The 22,500-nt window shown below is 39.2% G+C and overlaps 1 protein-coding gene and 1 non-coding gene across 2 annotated transcripts in view; both read right to left on the reverse strand.

Moving 5' to 3' along the window:
• LOC138000848 (isoleucine--tRNA ligase, cytoplasmic-like) overlaps positions 1–22,500 on the reverse strand; it is a 76,373-nt gene that overhangs the window by 12,171 nt on the left and 41,702 nt on the right. The window contains exons 12-30 of the mRNA XM_068847515.1: positions 20,348–20,443; positions 19,250–19,372; positions 18,983–19,074; positions 18,342–18,440; positions 15,999–16,125; positions 15,388–15,461; positions 12,889–12,978; positions 12,445–12,549; positions 12,158–12,244; positions 10,240–10,323; positions 9,521–9,665; positions 7,622–7,739; positions 6,961–7,052; positions 5,255–5,332; positions 4,463–4,581; positions 3,381–3,483; positions 2,706–2,789; positions 498–633; positions 174–259 (exon numbers count right to left, since the gene is read on the reverse strand). Of these exons, the coding sequence (XP_068703616.1) occupies positions 174–259; positions 498–633; positions 2,706–2,789; positions 3,381–3,483; positions 4,463–4,581; positions 5,255–5,332; positions 6,961–7,052; positions 7,622–7,739; positions 9,521–9,665; positions 10,240–10,323; positions 12,158–12,244; positions 12,445–12,549; positions 12,889–12,978; positions 15,388–15,461; positions 15,999–16,125; positions 18,342–18,440; positions 18,983–19,074; positions 19,250–19,372; positions 20,348–20,443 (1,938 nt within the window). The remainder of the gene's footprint in view (positions 1–173; positions 260–497; positions 634–2,705; positions 2,790–3,380; positions 3,484–4,462; positions 4,582–5,254; positions 5,333–6,960; positions 7,053–7,621; positions 7,740–9,520; positions 9,666–10,239; positions 10,324–12,157; positions 12,245–12,444; positions 12,550–12,888; positions 12,979–15,387; positions 15,462–15,998; positions 16,126–18,341; positions 18,441–18,982; positions 19,075–19,249; positions 19,373–20,347; positions 20,444–22,500) is intronic.
• Trnas-aga (transfer RNA serine (anticodon AGA)) lies at positions 19,984–20,057 on the reverse strand. The gene has a single exon. It is a non-coding gene; the product is annotated as a tRNA-Ser (tRNA).

The following is a 22,500-nucleotide window of genomic DNA, read 5'->3' on the forward strand; positions in this document are numbered from 1 at the left end:
CCCAACTAATCCTAAGGGAATTGAGCTCTATTATTATGCAAACATTTTCTTTTGTTTCGGTGGAAAAACAATTGGTTATTGATCACGTGAGTGAAAACACTCTATACGTTAAATATTGACTCTCTCACCCTTCCCATCAGGTCCTAGGAGGTTAATTCATCAGGTTCACCCACCTTTAAGTCTGTGCCAGCCAGCAAGTGGCCAGCTACCATAAGCTCTCCTTTCTCCTGAAAAACCTGGATGTCCTCATCAGACAAACCTGCAAAAGACATCAGGTGTCATGAACTTTCTACGATAGAGCTCATTGTAGTCCAGAGGTAAGTGCGGTTCTAACAGAACCTCGACGTATAAAAGATTCCGTACACGACAATGAATGACAACCCTGACCGAAAAAATCTTCGAGGAGTGAAAAGAGGGCACAACACGCCAATCAATACGAGTCACCGCAAAGGGTATCCCAACGATTAATTTAAACAAATTTTAGATCAATGTCCTACCTTTAATTTGCTGAGCGACCTCCTTGAATGCGCCCTTGAGTCTCCGGCCCAAAGTCTGGTTATCTGGCTCCGCCTTGAGTCGCACGCCAAACTTGTGTTTGTCCGATGATACAGTTATCTTTTTCACATTCAACTCCTGAAGAAAGATGACAAATCTTAAACCAAAGGGATCATAAATGTTTGTGTTATACCTCCCAAATCAAATACGTTTTGCGATTGGAGGAGAACATGTCATGGGTCATGGGTCAAAACTCACTAACTCCCTAGGGAAACCGTGACTTGAACTTTCGACTCAGGTCGTGCACCTTTGAAACAACGGCAAATTCCGTGTAAAAATCCGTGTATTGTTCTATTTTGAGTTGGGACGGGATTCGCCTCGGGGAACATTAGAGAGTGTTAGCATTGACAACGAGTACGAGTACGAGAACGAGTCCATCTCGTACTCGTACTCGTTGTCGTTCTTGTAAAAAATGTGTAAGCAGGACATACGAGTACGACTTCACGAGAGCTTCTCATGTTTAAAATTTTGACACGATGTTGACAGAAAGGAAGGAGGATTAATGTGCCATTCAAAACAAAAAAAATGCCCAAAAATACCACCCTAGGCCTTCGATGAAGAGTTTAAGTGCTTATGGGATACACCTATGGCAGAGATAACCCGCTACAAAAGAAAAAAAACTTTACCTTTCAAAAACTCGTTCCTCGCACTTCGAGTTTTGGAGGAAATCTCGTCGTGGAACGAGTTGCCAGAACGAGTTGAGTACGTGTTCTGAGCAAAACGCATGCGCAATATAGTCAATGGTAAAATCTCGTTCTCGTAGTCGTACTCGTTGTCAATGCTAACACTGTCTATTGAGGGTCTCGGGGAAACAAAACTCACTGTTTCCCCTGGGGCCAGCTTATTGTTTCAATCGACTGTAAATGCATGCATATGACCCATGACTGTTTTTACTTAACGAGTATATGCAAGAGTCACCAAGCATTCATCATAACCCATGCAAACTACGCCGATTTACTCCTCGGGTGACTAATTCCTTGACAGCTTTTCATAACCAGATTTGACATAAAAGAGTGCACTAGTGTTATATAAAGTCTATTTGAAGTTAAAAACTTATACATTTATGAGGGTCACAGCCAACGAATAAGTGGTATGCAGCCTCACGTTACCTCCCGGTAACGTATAGAGAATGTAGCGTAGCATCGATTGTGATGTTAGGAGAGGTCGCACACGACCTCCTGGAACTCACACGGCCGGTGTTTAACCGGTTTTCTGTCGCATGAAGCCACTTAGAGAATTGCTATCCCACTCTGGACGGGATGCTAGTCCATCGCAAGGTTACCCTAAAAATTATGTCGCCGGTACACACTTTATGGACCTCAGACAGACAGGAGCAGCCAGTTACGGCGTGCTTTTCAAAAGTTTTTCGAATTCACTAACAAACAAGAGGCTACGGTTAAAATACACTTTGTTCGATGGTTTTTACCCGATTTCCTTGTACGTTCACAATATTTCAGTGTTTTTTTATGTTACAGTATCTCGGTGAATATCCAGTTCAATTCCGTTGTCCGAAGTCCCAAGTGTACATTCCGTGATCCAACAACATGGTTAAGTGCGCGATCGTAGAATAGTTGCTCACATTTAAAGCTGCTGTTAACGGCATTGATTCCCATTAAAACCAGTCAACAGATACTTTACAAGTTTCTACAATGGTATTAAAAAATATTTAATACTTTTTCTTGACAAATCTCGTTTTCTTTATTATTTCCCCCACTGTTTGTCACGTATTCGTCCGTGGTCTAGTGGTCATCGCCTTTGAATGAAGAGATTCCGAGTTCAAATCCTACTTAGAGTCAGAGCCGAATCCTATGCTTTGTTCAACTTAATTCTGAAGAACCATGTCGGACAAAAATACCGAGATTAACAAATCGGTATTTGAAGGCATAACGATGTCATTGACTACCAAGACTACAATTCAGTGACGCCATCAAGTAAATGGCCCAATGCACGTAACTTGCTCAAAGGGAGGGAAAAAAGACGTGCTTAAGTCGGGACTGCTCCTTGGTTTTGCTTTCAACTAGTTGAAAAGGTGGACTGAAATTATTTTAAGTGTTGCAAGCGCAGTTTCGTAAATAACCCCGGCAACCCCGAGTTTACTTTGGACAGAAAAAGGTCAGTCATCCTACACATTTGGAGGCTTTGTCACGTGCCTGTTTGATGTAGGTTTCAAGAGACAGCACATCCTCAAGGCTCTGCTGCTCCTGGTGAATCACAACGACTTCGGGGACAGGATACTGTAGAGTAAAAGTTTTACCATGAATGAGTCGTAGGCAAAAAAAAAAACAACAAAAAAAAAAAATGTGTGTACACACTCTTAATCATCATTACAATTGACGAGTCAATAAATAACCTGACTTATGTTCACTATGTTCACACGTCACCACAGAAAACTTATAACAGGTAGCAAAATCAAAGTATGTGACATTCGAGTTAAAAATTCGTTGCAGCAATTACAGTTGAAGGTTTGAGAGATAGGCGCCTGGAGCTCAATTCAATGGAGAACAACATCGATTGCCCGATCTACAAAATGACGATAGTACCAAGCAAATATTATGCCTCATTTCCCTTTTGACTTTTACAGACTGAACTTTGTTTGCATGAGTCACTTGGGGGTCTATAATTTCATGACGTCATTAGTGCAAAGCGCTATACCCAAATGGTGGAACACGATTCGAAATAACCAAGACCATGGTCCTTGATAACACAGAATGGATGAACACTTAGCACGTGACCTTGTGTTGAACATGCAACTGAGGCGGGTGATGGAATGCTCTCAAAAATATAATACCCCCCCCCCCCTCCCTCATTTACTCGGCTATTCCTACCTTTAAAGGCAATGTCTTTCTTTCTCTGACAACGCGACCAAGTTCAATCACAGAAAGCATTAAAGCTACTCTTCTTTCAATTTCTTTGTCAATCAAATCTTCCCTAAATTGGACCATATTTAGTGATTGGACAGAGACCATAAATTATTGGTTTAATTAGATGTGATACCTACATAATCAACCAAGAAAATGAAAAACGAGTATAATGCTAAATAAAGGAATTATGATGCAGGTAATGTATGATATGCACAAACAAGAATATGGTTACCTAATTGAGAGACGTGATCCTCGCACATACCTGGACAATTTAAGCAATTGTGTTTTATAGACACCTGAAAAATTCAGATGACTTAACGGGATTCGAACCCATGAACTCTGCGCGTCTTTCAAGGGAACACAGTTGGTAGAGCATTGCGCCGGCATCGCAGAGGTCATGGGTTCGAATCCTGTTGAAGCCACCGGAATTTTGCAGGTCAACCGTGTTTAAAGAATTGTTCAGTTAAGTGCAAGGATCACTTCTATCGATTTCGTCTATAACCAGCACTTTAAATACACATGTTTAATATGGTTACTATTAGAAAAGTGCTACAAAAAGCTCAGCCTATTGAGGAGCTAAATTATCTATTTTTAGCTGAGCTCCGTAACCCATCACTGCGAGAAAATTTGGTTTTGGTCATCGTACGTACGTCCATCCCTCCAATATCACGTGACCATATCGCAGACTCAAGTTTAGAGGTCATCAAGGTCAGCTGTTTTTTTAAGTTGACCACTGACCAGGTACTGGGTTTCGATTGGATCGCTGGCTCAAGACAGGTTAACTTCTTGTAAATAAAGACTGGGGAGCTCCGCAATTAGGCTTGCGTAAATCTATATATCACTGACTTCGAAAAGACTTTTTTTGTTATCAAACGAGGTAAAGGTAGATTAACTACCGTAGAAAAGATTTCTGAGGTGATATTTCGAGCCTTAGACCTTAGTCAAGAGACATTTAAGGGAAAAAACCAGCGTCGGAGTTCAAAACACTCGAGTCTGCGATTTGAATTCACCAATTCAATGGTAAAAGATCGACAAGAAAATATTACCTTGCTTTTGGAATCATTAAATAATGGATACTGTCCGTTTCCCCGGATTTCATATCTTCGGGAATGTACGGACGCAAAGCCTGGTAAGTGTATTCTGTGAGAAATGGAGTAAAAGACGCCTACAACAGAAAACAACGGCAGTTGACAACGTGATAACTTATCTTGGCACAACATTATTCAGTGCATGAAGCGGGTTTTAATTGAGTCCACAAAAACTGTATCAACATGAGAATCACTTACGAAGATCTCAATAGACATCGACAATTATTTGTGGATACTAACACGAACCAAATACAGTGAAGTACCCGGTGCTGAGTACAAAAATTAATTAGCAAGCACCAGTGAAAATGTTTTCTGTCTTTATCTCTGATTGGCAGGGAATGCGGAGAGGAAGAAGACGAAGTGTTTACTTAAGCAGAAAACAAGGTTACATCAAAAATAATAGGTAAATATATCCATTTAATGTTTCAAAAAAGAAAAGAGATTCTTAATTCACAAATGTAATAAGCGCTATGCATTTTCTAATTAATTGTATACGGATACGGCAAATGTTATTTTGTATTTTTATTAGTTAATGTTCAAACCGTTAATGTAACTAGACCAACACCTCCCTTTGGAGAGTAAGGCGCACTAAAGAATACTATTACTATTACTGTTACTTTTCGCATTCCCTGCCAATCAGTGACTGTAAGTCAGCGATTGAAGGCAGAAATGTAAAACGAAAGAAACTGTGGTTGTACTTCCGATACTCAATTGAAAACTACTGTCTTCAACTAAAATGAAGCGACATACCAGTAATCGCGTCATGGAAAATATAACACTGAACAGTGTTTGAAGCGCTTCTTGGCGATCTTTGTCTCCACAGTCACCCTGTTTAGACAACACATTGTGCTTAAAAGTACCGTAATTGTAGTCAGACATGACAAAAAAACTTGTTGTTTCGGTTGAAATACTGCAATCTTCCTCAGCAATAAATGTCGTCAAGATTGAGATAAATTGCACATTCAATTCCTGACATCTAAAAGTCCCTATCTAATCCCAAGGGACGTTCTCACATCATTTAAATAGCATCTCATCTACATCTAGACTCCATTTACTGCTGATGAAGGTCGCAGCATTCCAACTAAAACGTCCATTTTTTCTAGGGCGTTGGTTGCCCCGGGTTCAAATCCCGTCCTAACCACTAGTTTAGATTTGTTTCCGGTGGTCCCGGATTCAAATATACCACGCTTTGTAAATAGCCAACTGGTTGCCTCCTGCTACACTGTGTAAGTTGGGGCTCTTAATCATGTTTCTTTCAGATTAGTAACAGTGGGGTGCCTGTGAACAAGCTTCATAGCTAAGTGCACTTCCACTATAAACAAAGCATTTATATTTTACATTTTTTCTTTTTATACATCTATGGTATACCGGACAAGTAACTTATATAAGGTCATAACTCCGAAATGGTAGAAGAAAAGAAGAGTGGATATGAGTTACCACATCACTATAAAAAACCGCACGACATCACGTTAAATGCAACTGAACAGCAATTCCAAGAATGTAGTTTTACATTTAAGGTGATTCCCTGGTTTTGCATTGCGCATTCCTACTGCGCACGATTTTTGCGTCATCAGCACGCGCACATGAGCGCGCGCGCGTACAAAACATAAGGGATTTCCCTCAAACTAAGCTCGATAGCGAGATAAAAGCTCCTTTTCTCTTAAACGAGCACGGTGACCCCCACTTTTTATTTTATAAATTCAATGAGAACAATATCCGCAATAACTGAGAAAAAATTTGGCAGATATCTATAGCTACTTTTTTGGCAAATGAAATAAATGCTACAGATAGAGACGTAACGGGCCCAGCAGAGCAAGTCCAAATTATGTTTCCTTTAAAGGATAAAAATATCAATTAATAATGCAGGGTATTTGAAGCCATTTTTTCTGGGACGTAGATGAATAAGCAATCAAAGAAAGTCGAACTCTGTGTGATATAGCACGCCGCATTGAAAAATAATCGATCTTGTTTGTTGTGCACTGAGATAACCAAAAGTCACCTAAATAACCATATTTGTCAGCATCGTGACATGAAAACAAGCACGGTGACCCCCTCGTTTTATTACATTTTTAACATCTCCTTGTACTGTAATGTCATCATACCAAGTTTCATCGGAAATCTATGACGGGTTCTTTTACCCGGGAATCACCTTAAAATCCACGTAGTATAGAATGATTTTCACAAAAATACGTATTGAATTTGTTACGACATTCGGTGTCGTTTTGCCGTTACCAGTCCAAATGGATTTCTTATGGTTTATCTTAAACTCCCAAGAATCCTTCAATCCTATTTCTCAGAAGCACTCAGCCACACACAACACTCACAGCGTCAAACACACAGATGCAGCAATAAGATTGTACCAAACCAGCAACAAGGGTTTCTATGTTTTGTTTATAAAACACTACAGTGATTATATCTAACCAATACGTACATGGCGGCGATATTACGCTTCTTACCCTCAGTCGTTTTCTGTTCATTCTCACGTAGACATTTGTCAAATAATCGATGAACTTGACCAGTCGAGGAACAACAGTGTAGAGACGATATGCTGAGAAGGATTTTACAAAAAGACGATCAGTACATACGTGTAACTAGTTCTTCAATGTTATTGTGTTGGATCCAAATCACACAGTTACCGGTTCCACCAATCGACCGATGTTTTGAGACCAAATTGCTTGTAAAAAATCTTTTCAAACCCACCTTATGCGTTTTACCAATTTTTTTTCTAAATAGAAATGCATGCTACAAGGTTAACTAATGGGAGCAGTCTTAAGTAGTTTGGCATTGTCAAAGTCAGACTGCTGAAGTCAGCGATTGGTCACATTTGCGCATGAATCCTAATTCCAAACGAAGAGAGACCACTGGGAGAATTCGTAGCGTTTTAACAGCGATGAGTGAGCATTTTGGTGGAACGTTTGGGTGCATGTTCCCTCCACCATTCTACTGTCGACTGTAAAACCGACAGATTGTTCGTGCAGCACGGTGTCTCAAAGCTGCGCCAAAGATTGGCTAGTTATTGGTGTAGCTGAATGCAAATCGTGAGAGCTGCAGACTTTCTAAATTGAGCAGTAGATACGATGGCTTTCAAAAATATTAAAAGATGTCCACCAGTCTTACCGGCCATCTCCTGGTTTACGAACAATACTAAACTCTGGGTGAAAGACAAAATCCATCGATCAAGAGTGTTCTCCAAGTTCAACAGAAGTGACTCATCATGAATAAACTTGACTCCTTTCTGTTATGGAGAGAAGAAATAGTGAGATTTTAACGTCTGTACAGACAACCACCTGAACATTCATAACAACGCAGTGTTAATAAAGCACTTAGCAAGAAGCGAAGGGACAAGTAGTTGAGATGAGATCAGCCACTGAGCAAAATGTCTCACAGGTCAGCAGGCTTGACAGAAGTCCATGAGTAGGAGCGTGCAACTCCCATATGTTCCTGTCACGGCGTTTTCACAGACTGATTTATTTTTAGATTGAATTTCCCGCGAATGAGACTCCCGCAGGAGCCCGATGACCGATCACAGGAAACTAACTTTACGTCATAGCGTCACCGAACCGGAACTGCCTTTCTTGTTTGTTTTGCAGCAAAGGTAGTCCAAAAATAGATTAGTCCGTAAAAATGCTGTGACATAGGCTTAGTATGAGAGTTGCTCGCTCCTATTCATGGGCTCCTGGCTCGTCAAATGAATGATTCACTGGGACAACGTAGGCGATGATTTGGCTTCGTTTTGTCCAAGAACCAAACTAAACGTACTACCTCACTAGAATGTCTGGCAGCTTAATGGTTGGAGCACTGGATCCGCTGACCTGTGATAAACAATAGTACTTTCCATTCCTGTCCAGGATCCTGGAGTGCTTACCATTTAGCCAAAAAATTCCGGAAATTTCGGTTTGAGGTCAAATGGAAAGGCAATTTTTTTTCCGGTAGACCTCTTTTTCGCTTCGGAATGGACTACGGGAAATGCCCTTACCATTTGCGAGAATCGTTCCGTTTCCAGGCCCTTTCTCACAAGATCAAGTAAATAAGCGGGATGGAATGCCGAGTAGTAAAATGGCAAGCGCCATTCTCATCCGGTTAGTCATTTAATTCGGAAAATGGCTTACCTTTATGCAACGATCATTCCATCCGGATTATTTGGCTAAATGGTAAGCACCCCTGGTTTCCCTCGCCCGTTGCCAAGCAACAGGCATATTATTTTCTCATGCATTGGTACATTAAGCCATTCACCATGACTATTAAGAGTTGCAAGAGTAAAAGGCGTTACAGACAAAAATCCTGGCCACGGTTTTGACGTCAACAGAAGACAGGTATCAGCTTAAAAGCAAAGACGAGACTTTCCTGGTGATTAACAGTTTTTATGTGTTCATGCAGGGGTTTCAATAACTTCTGAAATAGCCGTCCATGATAGCCCATTGAAGGCGGCAGTTTGACAAGTTTATGATAGCATTTTTAGCGAAAATCAAGGCAAACTAGCCGGCAGTGTGAGGCAAAGCAGTCGGCGGTATACCGCCGGTAACCGGCTTCTATTGAAACCCCTGGTTCATGTTAAGCAAGGTATCAGGTTTCAAGAGTTTTGTCAACAAGGGCAACAGGGCCTTTCAAAAGGGCTATCATGCACACTTATCCTCTACAATGTACTGGATACGGCTAATGCTCTACAAGGGAAAAGAACATTTTAAAAGTTTTGTTGTTTTAAAATTGTGAGACAGACACGCTGAATAAAGTCTCAGACTAAATGGTCGACGGCAGAACTGGAAAAGGAAGAAAGTCAAAAGGTGTCGTTTCGATGTTGGCTGTTTGGCAAAGTTTTCGAATATTTGCATGCTAAAAGGAACCACCATTTTATTAACACAACACAACAGTTTTCTAAAATATCACTCATTAGTCTATGTTCTTGTTTTCAATTCATATACCCATCAAGGTTTTGTCTTTTGAATACATTTATGCTTTTTCCGCAACGAGAAATCATCCTAAGGGTTGTTTTTCATGGATCAAAAGGACCACACTCACAATCTCCATTTGTTGTATATTTTGCACCAGGAACCTGTGTGCATTGTACCAAGGCAAAAACACATCTTTGATGATATCCTTGACTCCTTTCTCCTGGAACTTAAGCGTCTCTGCTCTGACCACTGGCGAGTTGATCAGGTACAACCTTTGAAAAATTTCAAGGCTATTATAAAATGAATACTTTAGAGACCTTTCTCTCCCTCAAGAAATTTTTAAATTGATTAATTTAATTTGATTCAACCGCTGAGCCTTTCATACACAGGATAATAACAGCTGACGTTTTTTGTTTTCTTTTAATTTGTTGCAAAAATACACGTTAAAAAAGATACCCCCTGGTAACAGTAAAATGGCGAGGAAACCAAGACCAAACCTCTAAATTATATTTCTTTTGCTAAAGAAGTGTTTTTGAAAGATGCAAGTGACATGGGGCCAGGATATTGACTGAAGTGTGACAGTTACATATCTTGGTCTATCATAATAATATTATGCACCCTTTTATTAAAAGGGTGTATAATAAGATAATTTTGGGTAAAAGCAGTACACTTATTTTTACAATATGGTAAGAAATGTCTGGTGTAATAGCAACAGGTCAGATCCTTTATCAACTCTATCAGTCTTATCTAGGAATGCCTGTGACACTTCTTCATTGGAGCACACCCACTGCTTTTATTTCAAATGTTAAAAATCCATAGAGTTACTAAGTATTGCATTGTACCTACCTTAAAGCATCTGCGCCATACTTGCCCACAATTTCCATTGGGTCAGGGTAGTTCTTCTTTCTCTTACTCATTTTTGCTCCATCCCTGTCATTGAGAAGATAATTTTATCAGTGTACATACTGAAGCTGATAATCATCTCAGTCTGTTATATACACGGTGCTGGTGATGTTACCGGTAAGCCTCATATAAGGGGCTACTTCTAAATAACATGCAACATTTTTCTGTTGTGTCAGGATTGGAAGTGTGCAAATATTGTCCTGTCTTTAAAAAAGGTGACAACGAAGACGTATGTAGCTATAGAGCAATTTCACTGCTAAGCCGTATCTCCAAGATTGCTGAGAAGGAAGGAAGAAAGGAAGGAAGGAAGGAAAGTCTTTTTCATGAGGGTGAGCACGAAATAGCCGGAACTAATACACTTGTGGTCATCTAAACAACTATAAAAAACTAAAGAATACAAATACAAATACTATAGATACATATATAATACTAAACTATTTAAAAGATAAAAGATAGCATAATAATCATGTCACAATTAATCAAGTAACTTAAATAGAAAAATTATTAAGATTCTGCTGTTGTTTAAAAAACTCATTCCACAATGCTTTTCGTAAAGAATCCACTGAATCCCTTGTCTTACAGGCAAAGATAAACTGTTCCATGCTTTGCAAGTTGTGACGGTAAAAGTTCTTCCTCCTTCTCTTTCGCAATTATACCTCGGAGAGGTTAGGTTAAAATTACAGTATCTGGTTTGTCTACTGTGGATGTTACTGTTTAGTTTAAGATTATTTAGATAAACAGGGACGTCACCTTGTAATCGCTTATAAGCAATGATAGATTTAGACATTAAAGCGTCTTTATAAAAAGGCAACCATTTCAGCCGATTAAACAAGGGAACTGATGGTGCTAGAGGGGGGGGGGCCTTCCGAATCACTCTAGATGCACGATTTTGGAGCTTCAGGACCCGCCCAAGGCTTTCCTTACCACAATTAGTCCAGAGGACACTGGCATAATTAATTACTGGCCTGATCAAAGCATTGTGATAAAGTAATCCTTGTTTATGGGGGAGATAATTCATAATTTTCTTTAACAAGCCGATGCACTGTGCAACTTTCTTACTAACAGTCGTAGTATGCTCAGACAAAGATAGCTCTTCATCAATCTCAAGTCCTAGCAGCTTAACGTTCATAACGAAAGTTAACAAACTGTCATTGCAAGTAATCTCAAGGTTATTGTTTATTTGGGTTGAGAGTCACTTTCCCTTCACGGTGAGGACCTTGGTCTTTCTTTCTTTGAGTGGAAGCCTCTTGGCCAACATTCCAATGCCCGATCCGAATGCCCTTTTCGTCCAGCCCTAGGTCAAAATTGCTGTGAAGAATTTCGTCGCTAGATTTAGTCAAGCCTGCTTTGTGTCTTGTTTGTAAGAAGCGACATGAAGCTGCAAAACGTGTCTTTTTACATGAATACAGTTTTAATAACCCCCAATGATAACAGTTAACAGGAATGCCAAAACGGCGGGTTGTGAATCCTAATTTTGTAAGTTAAATCCTTCAATCACTTAAGCTACGTCATAAAATTGGGCCATTTTGCTGTGAACCCTTATTGGCTCAATACAATACAATACATACTTAATTGACCGCTCCCCATAGGGGCTTTTCAGGGCCAATGAAACACAATCAACGAAAAAACAGAACACAACAACTACAACTGTTAAGAATCCCAACTGGCCAGAGGTAAACCAGTTGGCTATTTACAAGTGCAGCTAGGAAGCTGAACCAGGGACTTCCAGGAACAAATTCAGCGAGTGGTCTGAGCAGATCTTTATCCCGGGATGTCTGGATCTCAAGGCAAGTGCCCCAACCACTGGGCCACACTGCCTCCTACATATAACACATTGATTATTTTACAGTATGACACTCACGCAGCAAGAACAAGTCCATTAACAATGAGATTCTTGAAAGGTGGTTCATTGAACAAAGCAGTTGAAATGACCAACAGAGTGTAAAACCTAAAGAAACAAAAAGTACAAATAATAACAAGGGCATTAAGAAACATAGGGCTAGTATTACATATTCTAAACTATTTTAGGCCCGTTCTCCCTTTTTTGTCATTTTAGTTTATACAATCTTGTAACAGTTATGGTGATTTAAAAAAACCCAAAGAAAATTCTAACTCAATGACAAACAAAAATGGATTTATCAATCTTACCATCCTCTTGTTTGATCAATTCCTTCAGCAATGAAATCAGCTGGAAATGATGCTTCAAATTCCTTTTTATTTTCAAAAGGGTAGTGACTCTGGGCATATGGCATACTGCAAAGATATATCAGACAGGACCAACACCATCACAAAACGAGAGAAGTGCTATCTTATACTTATGTGGCCTTATCACTGCTCACCAATCACTTTCTACTAAAACTTCGACTTTGCTTGAGATGTCAACTTTCGTTCAAGACACTCTGTACACTTTCACATCTATGTTCTGTGAACAAAGGTGTCTTGAGGCAGACTGTATGCAAGTCTCCAATAACAATGATCATTTTCTTTTGGTCTGAAGGTTATATAGCAAAGCAGAATTGCACTACTAATTTGGGAGATTACAAATCACTATGTATAATGTGGAAGTATTTATCTGTGAATGAAATGTGTTACCTTCCACTTTCAAACCAACAGTCAAACACCTCTGGTACTCTTTTCAACACTCCTTTGTTTTTCTTGGATGGGATTGTGATATGATCAACACTGAAAAATCACAACAGTCAAAACAAATCATTCATTAAATGGCTGGTCATTGTAACAACATTTTTCAAACATTGGTCGCGTAGCAATTGTTTTTTAATGGCAATATCAATCAGAGTGTAACTTAAACTTGTATAAATTCTCATGAAATCCATATGAGTGTTTAATAGCCATAGTAATGTCAATACTGTAGGCCCACACAAGGACAGAAAGAAACTCTGCATGGGGTTACTGCTCTCTTAAACTACAATGAAAATATAATGGCACCCTCCAAAAGGTTTGACTGCATGCACAACTTCACTGTTCTAATAAGTCAATAATTGCATTCTTGCTAACTTAAGAAACTTTAAATCAAGGGCAGGAGGAAATATGCAAACCAGAGCGTACAAATTAATACACAGTCTGCTGTGTTAATAGTCTGTGTGCTGTCATTAGCCAATTTAGCCAGCAGTATTCTACATTGAGAGAAGTGGTTCTTGCACTTATAAGGATAATTTAAGCAATTGTCTCATATAGACCCCTGAAAAATTCAGGCACCTTCAAGGGGATTCGAACTGATAACCCTTGTGATGCTGGTGCAATGTTATACTGACCGAGCTATGAAGCCACACAGTGGGGAGCGGGTCAATTTTGGGTACACTTGTTTCCAAGAAGGAATTGATAAATGAAATTGCAGAGGTCATGGATTCGAAACCTGGTGACGCAACCTGAATATTTTAGGTGTCTATATGAGACAATATTGCTTCAATTGTCCTGATAAGTGAGGGGATCATTTCTCTCATTTGTCTATAAACCTCACTTAAATATACATTTAGCATTCTACGTTATTGTGACACGAAAGCAAACTTAAACTAAATCGTTTTGTTATAGCTGTTTATAAAGGCCCACCTTCAACTGACAGGCATATTGCGTGCTGTGGAACAATAATTTTCATACATGAATTAAAATCCTGCCAAAGCAGAAAACAAACGGTCGAAAAGCCTGTCGGCTGAAAGTGGGCCTTTAAAGTGGTAGCCATATGGAATCCCTGACAAGAACAAAATATGACTCATTATGCTGAAGACATTTGTGAGGGTGAAAAAAAAATTATTTGTAGAAAATTAGTTGTGACAGATGACAAGCACTGGGCTTCAGGACACAGATATACAATGTACCTTAGTGGTCTTTTCAACCCTTGACGTTTTAAAAAAGCACGAACGTTCTACATTCTACATCAAATGATAACACGATAGCCAATGCTTGAAATAATAATACATGTAATAATAATAATAATAATAATAATAATAATAATAATAATAATAATAATAATAATAAAATAACAACAACCACAACTTTATTTAAGTGTCAATGGATTTAGCACAAATAAAATGAAATGTTTTTTGTGGAGAGCGGAAAACAGGAGTACCCAGAGAAAAACCTCTCAGAGTAGAGAAGAGAACCAAGAAACTCAACCCACGTCTAGGAAGTAAACCCAGGCCACATTGGTGGGAGGCGAGTGATCTCACCACTGCGCCACCCCTGCTCCCCCAGGTGGTAGAAATGCAGAGTCAAGCCTTTACAGTTCCTTTATATTTCTAATAATTTTACAAGAAAATGGATTTATTCACTCTTAATGTTCCAATATGCGGAAGCACGGGTTGCTTGGTTGCCTCACTGTTTGACATGTCACTGATGTTGCAAGTTGGATTCATATGGCTTTGATGACTCTTGCAAAACTTCGTGATAGCTTTGATAAGCATTGGTATACTTTCATTGATAGCTTTGATGTCACCTTCCAAATGAATTTACTAATCCCCTGTGAGCTTAGGGGATCGACAGAGACTGTCTTCTCACCATGATTGTGTCTGTCGATTCCATTTCGACATGTATTAAAGTCTTCGCGGTGGTGAGTGACAGGCGGTGCACAATTAATTGCACCAATGTGTACTTGTTCAGAATCTTTTGCTTCACCTTCGAAGAACACCATTTTCTTCAATTCTTCAGTCTCTTGCCTCTAAATGCAGTGGAAGGTGCTCAGACAATTAAGTATAAAAGCTACAAACAGCAATGGCGGCACACAACCAAGCGAACAGGAAGTTACAGCTTTCTAAGCTGTGTTGTGATTATTCATCCTGATTGGCTGATCAAACTTCACGTTACAAGTGAGTGAGAATTTGCATACAGATTCTTACCAAAACTTGTGGATATATCCACAAGTAAAAACATTACCTAGTTAAAAAAAAAATACTGAAACGAAAAATTAACTGCAACATTATCATATGCATGGCAGAATGATTGCCATCAGAACTTAGTTACTTAGTTTCCTGCAGTAAAAAGGGCATAAGTACAGAATGTTGGAAATTTCATTTTTTTTAGTATGGCAGATCTAGAGTGACTGACAGCTAAATCGACCATTTTTAATCAATCTAAAACCTTTCTCTGTGAAGATCTTCTATTCTGATTCCTGCTAGCTCTGCCAACTCATCAATGGAGCCAACACATACAACCTGTTGGTAAGGGATAAAGAGCTAATAGTTCAAAACACTGTTCTTTCAAGTTTCATTTATTAGTTAATCAAGTCTGTACAATCATAGCCTGCAAAGTAAGCGTTTTTTGGGCAGAAATGCTTGATAAAGGGTAATGTTACAAAGACAAAGCCGCCATTTTGAAAGCAGAGCATGGTTGGAAGGAGTAGATGAGAGGCCATCCTTGGGAGCCTGGCACATTTCACAGTCCTTTAAACGGTTAACCATGGTGGCCTTTTACCTCAAGCATTTTTACATCTCATTTAAAGGAAAAGACATTTTTCAGTATATTCCAGGATAAAAGAGACTCTAGTTTCAGGATTATTAGATGGTCCCTAATAAAGACACCAACAGAGTGTAAAAAAGTTGGGTCTTGAAACATAACTTTGTAATAAATTTAGATTTGTTAATCCTAAAACCTGAGAGCAGCCTCAAAATAAGTCTGAAGTCACAAAAATTAAAAAAATGCTTCAACACTGGAACTTTAAATTCCAAATTCCAAAAGATCTCTTAACATACCTCTTCATAATCCTCACTGACCCACAGAGGGATTGGTGTGCCCCAATAACGATTACGTGACACATTCCAGTCATGTGCATTTTCAAGCCAATTGTGAAAACGCTTTTCCTGTACAAACTCCGGGACCCTGTAAATATTATATGCATTCTGACTTAAGACTACTTGACTATGTGGACCTCAGAGGGATGGATCTCGGAAAAGTGATGCCATTTACTCTCTAGCTTAAAATTTCAGTGTGTAAATGCAGCTTATTACATAATTATGCAAAACACTAGTTTAAAGTTTGAAACCCTGAAATTCTCTTGCCGCATATTAATTCATCAATGTACAGACCCATTCATTCTTAAACTGGAGAGTCTTTGATGACATTTTCTCCTCAAACCAGCTCTCTCAAAATGAATGAGTTGCCAGAGGGCAAACATTGCAAGTTGCTATAAGAAAACGTATGGCAGAACTTATTTTGACGTCCAAAAAACGAGTTTGGAGAGAGATCAATGGGTTTTTCAACACAGATTTATCCGAAATCGATTTGGGCAATGTTGTTATGTGGCAAGTGTAAGTTTTTGTTTGAATAACCATGAAATATGAGATAAAATTTACTCAGATTAACCTTGCTCGTGTAATATTGTGAAATTGACATCTCGTCATGGCCTCGAAATATTACAAAATTAGGTATAAATCTGGAGGAAATAACCCAATAAAGCCTTTTCAGTTGTATTTACGTGTGCACGGGCTGTTTTCTTTTTGGTAACGTCTTGCATAAAGGAATTATGGCTCCTGGAAATCTACCTCCTCAAATGAGAGAAGTTGTTGTCAGAGGATATGGAAATTGTTTTTGCAAAGCTATTGCTCTTTGGAGGGATGAAAAAGAGCGATGAAAAGCATGAGGAAATCCATCTATAGGTTAAGTTCTAGTTTGATTGAGAAAAACCCAATGGTTTTTGAGCCACTGCTATTTTCTACAAGTTGTCTGAGAGTCCAATCTCTTTAATGTACTACGATGATTCTTCTCAAGCAAACCATTTCAATCTCCTTCTGCCTTGAGGTAGCTGTTTTAATGCTCCTCTTCCAGAGAATACAGCATTCTCTGTTTCAATAGATTTAGACAACACAAGGAATTCACATGCCTCAGCTGTTAAACAAACCTTTTCTTCTGTCAAACTACCGTCTGCAAGTATTTAAGTCACTGGATCCAAGCAAAGTTGTCAAGCTCCACTATGACTTTGACCAATAGAAAAGCGTCATCTTCATAATTATACTAGTTCTCTGTAGATCTGACCTTTGGAGCAAATCTTTAATTAAGGTTTTCATACTCTCGCAATCATAGTCTTTTATGTACAAAGTTGGTGTGGGACATTGAGAGGTTCTGTAACCTCGTACAAATTTCTTTGAGCAGACCTTTGCACTCACCAAAACCTTGAATTGATCACGATTAAAAGCTGTAGATCACAACAAAATCTCACTGTTATTCCTGAGCGAGTAAAACCTTAATATTCCAATGTGAAGAAGATTCTTTTGCTTGTCTGAGTACTTTCGATAGTTGTCACAACCCCACACAGCACAATGATTGCTGCTAAGCATATTTCCAGTAGAAATTGAAGTGCCGAAAGCCAGCCTATACATACACTGTACATAAATAAAACTGAAATTAGGCTTTGTTGTGTTATTTCCTCCAGATTTCTTCCTAATTTTGTAGTATTTTGAGACCATTTCACAACAAATAAACCTTAACGTTAATCAGCAAATTTTATCTCATATTACACTTGCCACGTATCAACACTGCCCAAATCAATTTCTGATGAAAATGTGTTGAAAAAAGCGTTGATCTCTCTCCTGCAAAGATTGTCTGGACAAGTAACTGTGCTTTTCATTATTCTGCAAAATCCCACCTTCAAGTTCTTGGTAGCATATGAAAGGAAGACTCTAGACAGAAGCGTTGAAACTTTGTATTTGAATCCTAAATTTGTAAGCTATGTACATTCAAGTATGTTTTTGTCATGGCAGACATGGACCACTGTCAATCGGGTTCCCACGGTACAAATAACATAATACTCCAAAGTCAAAATTATCTGATGAGGGTGTTTAATAAACATGAATGCTCAAGTTACAAGTGATTTTATCGACCATTTTCTATACTTCCTCATTTTTGCATGGGCAACCCAAAATTAGTCCTGGCAAGTTTATCTTAAGACGTACTTGCCCGGCTGATGACTTGGATAAAAAATGAATATGGATCCCTAAGTTGAAGGTGAGCTTCTGCATAATTATCAAAATCGCTGAAGAGTATGGCGACAGTCATTGTGTCATGTGAGAACCACCAACCGGCAACAAAAGTTGTCTTACCAGTAGGATTTCTTGTTGTTGAGTAAGAGCTTGTCAACAATGGATTCAACATGAATAAACCACCCAGGAACAGCCTTGTAAATTAATGGTGTATCAGACCTACATGTAAAAAATTATTTATAAAATAAGTTATAATTCACATAAGACATTTTACTAAGCTCTCCTGGAGATTCTAGAGTACTTAAAAATTCATTTGAGCTACTCTCATGACAATAATGTCAGTTTTTCAGCTGTCTATTGTTTTGTGCAAAAATGAACATCATTTGCTTATTTCTGGTCTGCACTGTAGTAGTAGTAGTGGTAGTGGTAGTGGTAGTGGTAGTGGTAGTGGTAGTGGTAGTGGCAGTGGCAGTGGTAGTAGTAGTGGTAGTGGTAGTAGTAGTGGTGATAGTGGTAATGGTGGTGGTGGTAGTGGTGGTGGTAGTGGTAGTCGTGGTAGCGGTAGTAGTAGTAGTAGTACTAGTAGTAGTAGTAGTAGCAGCAGCAGCAGTGAGTAGCTGGCAAAATAGAATCTAATACTGTCTCCTTATGTACATGTATAATCTAGCAGCTTATTCAAATCATGATGAAAGTCTTGATTTTTGGTAATATTGTTCACATTGTAAATATTAATTTCAACAATACAAGAGACATTACTTTACCTCCAGCAAAAAGGATAACTGTGTTTGTGAGTGCTTTGGTGTACTAGTCTGCCATTTTGTTTTAACCATTTCATTATGTTTTTATCAGCATCCTAATGTGAACAAATAAACATTCCAAATCATCACTGCATTCTTCTCACACCTCAAATTTATGGCTAAGGCCGATAATTTTAGGTCTATAATAAGGTGAAATCAAGTTGCTTAACTTACAAGTTAACTGCCGGTGAGTAACATAACAAGGTTGGTAACTCAAAAATAGTCAGTGACCTTCACATGCTGCCCTTGGAAGTCTGATACTTGATCCGTGAATACTCCACTGGCATCCACAGGACATGGCAGCTTGCCTCCTTTTTGTATGATACCATTGGCCAGGCACACTCTGTAATCATCCTGAAAGAATAAATTTTTGTTTGGGTATCCAACTTTACCTATCATGGATGACACAACACATTATCTCCACATATCTCTGGGTCAAAGAGGTTTTTCACTGCAAGACATTCCATCAGGAGAATTTCAATAGAAAATTGCCTGTCAAGTGACATTTTTGATGAGTGCTTTAATAAAGGATCTCGCCCCAGTTGTTCAAAAGATGGATAACGCTATCCACCGGATAAATCACTATCCAATGGATAGTGCAATTGATTTCGCTCATACTTATCTACTGGATAAGTGATTTATCCAGTGGATAGCGCTATCCATTGGTTGAACAACTGGGACCTGAAGTAAAAGTTTTATCTCCCACGAATAAAAAAAACCATGTAACATTCCATCAAGTGATCGATGCCTTGCATGTATACTCACCCACAAAATTTTACAATCGATTCATGAGTGCAAAACCTGGAGGGCACTATCTGGTTGTCAATTGCAGTAATTTTCTTACATGTACATGTACTTGTTAAAAAGGCAAACTTTTCAGATTGACGTTAACTTACAGATAACTCTGACAAAATCAGTGTGTTAACGATGAAACAACAACAATGATATTGAATGTAAGGAAATGTAGTCCCAGATGGGATTTGAACCCACGACCCTCCGTGATCTAGTCGGATGCTCTAACCACTGAGCTACTGGAGACTCTATGGTGAGCAAGAGTCAATTTGTGGGTCTCGACTGGAACCGCATCACGCGGCTACACAGCCAAGTATTGACTAGCACATTTGAAACTCACTAACAGCATCGCGCTGTCACATTAATGCATATCAAGATGCAGCCAACCGACCTCCAAAGTGAGTGTGTTAACGATGAAACAACAACAATGATATTGAATGTAAGGAAATGTAGTCTACATTTTCTGACAAAATCCTTTAAAAAAATCTGGATGTCAGTGAACTAATGTACCACACCCTGTTAATAAGCAACACCAACCTCACCAAAGGCTGGGGCTGAATGTACAACCCCTGTACCACTTTCCTCTGTTACATATCCATCTGCTAACACCCTGAATGCTCCAGCTGCCCGAAACTACAGAAACAGAGACAAAAGTGTCATCGATAAAGCAACTAAGATTGAAAAGCAACTTAGATTTTTAGGTGTCTTTATCCATCAAACCCTGTCATGGCAACCACACATCAAAGCAATTTCTTCCATTCTTTCAAAGTTGCTAAATCCATCGGGATCATTGCCAAATCTCGTCAGTTTTTTCTTACAAATACTCTATGCACATTATATAATTCTCTAATACTCCCCCCTGCCCACGTACACATACATTGTAGCAGAGCTCAGACATGAAAAGAGTGCCAGCGGAGCACCATAGGTAAGATTTTTTGGGTAATCTATCAATGCGAGAAATTTTGGTCACGTCACGTACGTCCGCCCGTACACGACATCACCTCAGACTGTCCGCCCGTACAGACTGTCGGGGTAGGGGTGGGGAGGTAGGACAGCCTCTGGGGAGGAGAGGGAGAGCCGCAGGGAATATACGCACTCCCAGGAGAGGGGCATGGGCAACTGAGGGTAATGATGATTACTCCTCCCCCCACCCCTGCAAGGCTTGTGAAAGTAAAGAAGGAGGAACACAGATTCTCCTTTTATCTATTTATTTTTTAATTCAATTATAATTATTATGTTAATCACTATCCTTTAGCAAAATTTGGGTGGCAGGGAAGGCAGAGGATACCCCCTAGGGTAGCGGTGTCTCTAGGAGGACCCCCTAGAGTAGCGGTGTCTCTAGAGGGAACCCTACATTAGAATGTAACATAGGGTGGACCAGAAGAGGGGTGCCCTTCTGGAAGGAGAATAGGTCAGATGGTGAGTTGTACCATCTTGGAGTAAGCAATCCGGACCTATTGCCAAGGAGGGCTGTCCCAAATACTGTGGGGTAAAGTGCAGCCCAGGGTGCACTTCCCTGCCACCAATAAGTAAGTAAAAAATGTAAGAGGACACACCTAGGGTTGAGTTTTCTAAGTTTAGCTATTTTTTTTAGTTAAATGGTGGTAACATGCGGAATAATATACCGGTAATGTAACGAACTAAGAGACAAAATAACCAAACTAAAATAAAAGATGAAAATAGCAAAACGCTAAAAATGCAAGACAAAGCACAGCCATAGCGATCAAAGAAGACAAAGCTTCCAGTTTGGTGGGAGGGTGGGAAAAATGCAATCTTAAAGAGTGCGACTCAAGGCACTTGCTTGAAGAGCAAAGCTGAAATGTGGCTGACTAATGGTATGGGGGGGTTTACACAAGGCGAGACAGGTGAGAATCGTGTGATGTTGTGGAAAATTACTGGAAGCTTTGGCAACCGCTTTAACATTGTAAAAGTGAAAGTACTTTGACCTAAACAATGAGCTATTGACTACTAGTACACAAGCCTTGATTGCAAGGGTGAGGAGAGTGGAGTACACTAGGGACAAGTGAGGAAAACTAGTACTCCCTTAGGGCTAACCCCAGTTAAGAGCCTAAACTTATAATTGACAGAGATTCTGACATATTTCAGCAATCACATTTAATTTGTGCAAAATTGATGTCCTGTTGTGAGCTGCTTTGTTTGACTGTGAAATTGCAATCAAGTAAGCAAATTTATAATGGTAATAGGATTGAGTGGAGTCCAATTTGGTCTGTAATCACACGAGTGATTAACAATATCGGACGCTCGTGTAGCAGGAGTCCGATTTGTTTAACCATGAGTATGATTACAGACTGAATTGGACGACACGAAGTCCTGTTACCAATTAATTATAACCATTACAATTTCCCAAAACATAAGCAAGCGAACATTAATGTTAAAAGTCGACGTTTCATCATCATCATGACACCATTCTCACGGCAAAGTGAGAAAGTAATGCGAAGATTTGATTTCTATAGTCTCTACAAATTAGCATAACAAAGGATCGCAAGTTCTTCAAGTGATCACTTTCGCACAAATGGAGTCCGTTTGCACGTTTAGGGATGGTTTAAATTAATCAAATCTTCGCATTACTTACTTCCTTTGCCTGAGAATGGTGTCATGATGATGCCGAAACATCGGCTTTTAACTTTAATATTCGCTTGCTTATGTTTTAAGAAATGGTTTTTGATCAA

This window comes from Montipora foliosa, chromosome 4 (assembly GCF_036669935.1).
Source record: "Montipora foliosa isolate CH-2021 chromosome 4, ASM3666993v2, whole genome shotgun sequence".
Lineage (NCBI taxonomy): Eukaryota > Metazoa > Cnidaria > Anthozoa > Scleractinia > Acroporidae > Montipora > Montipora foliosa.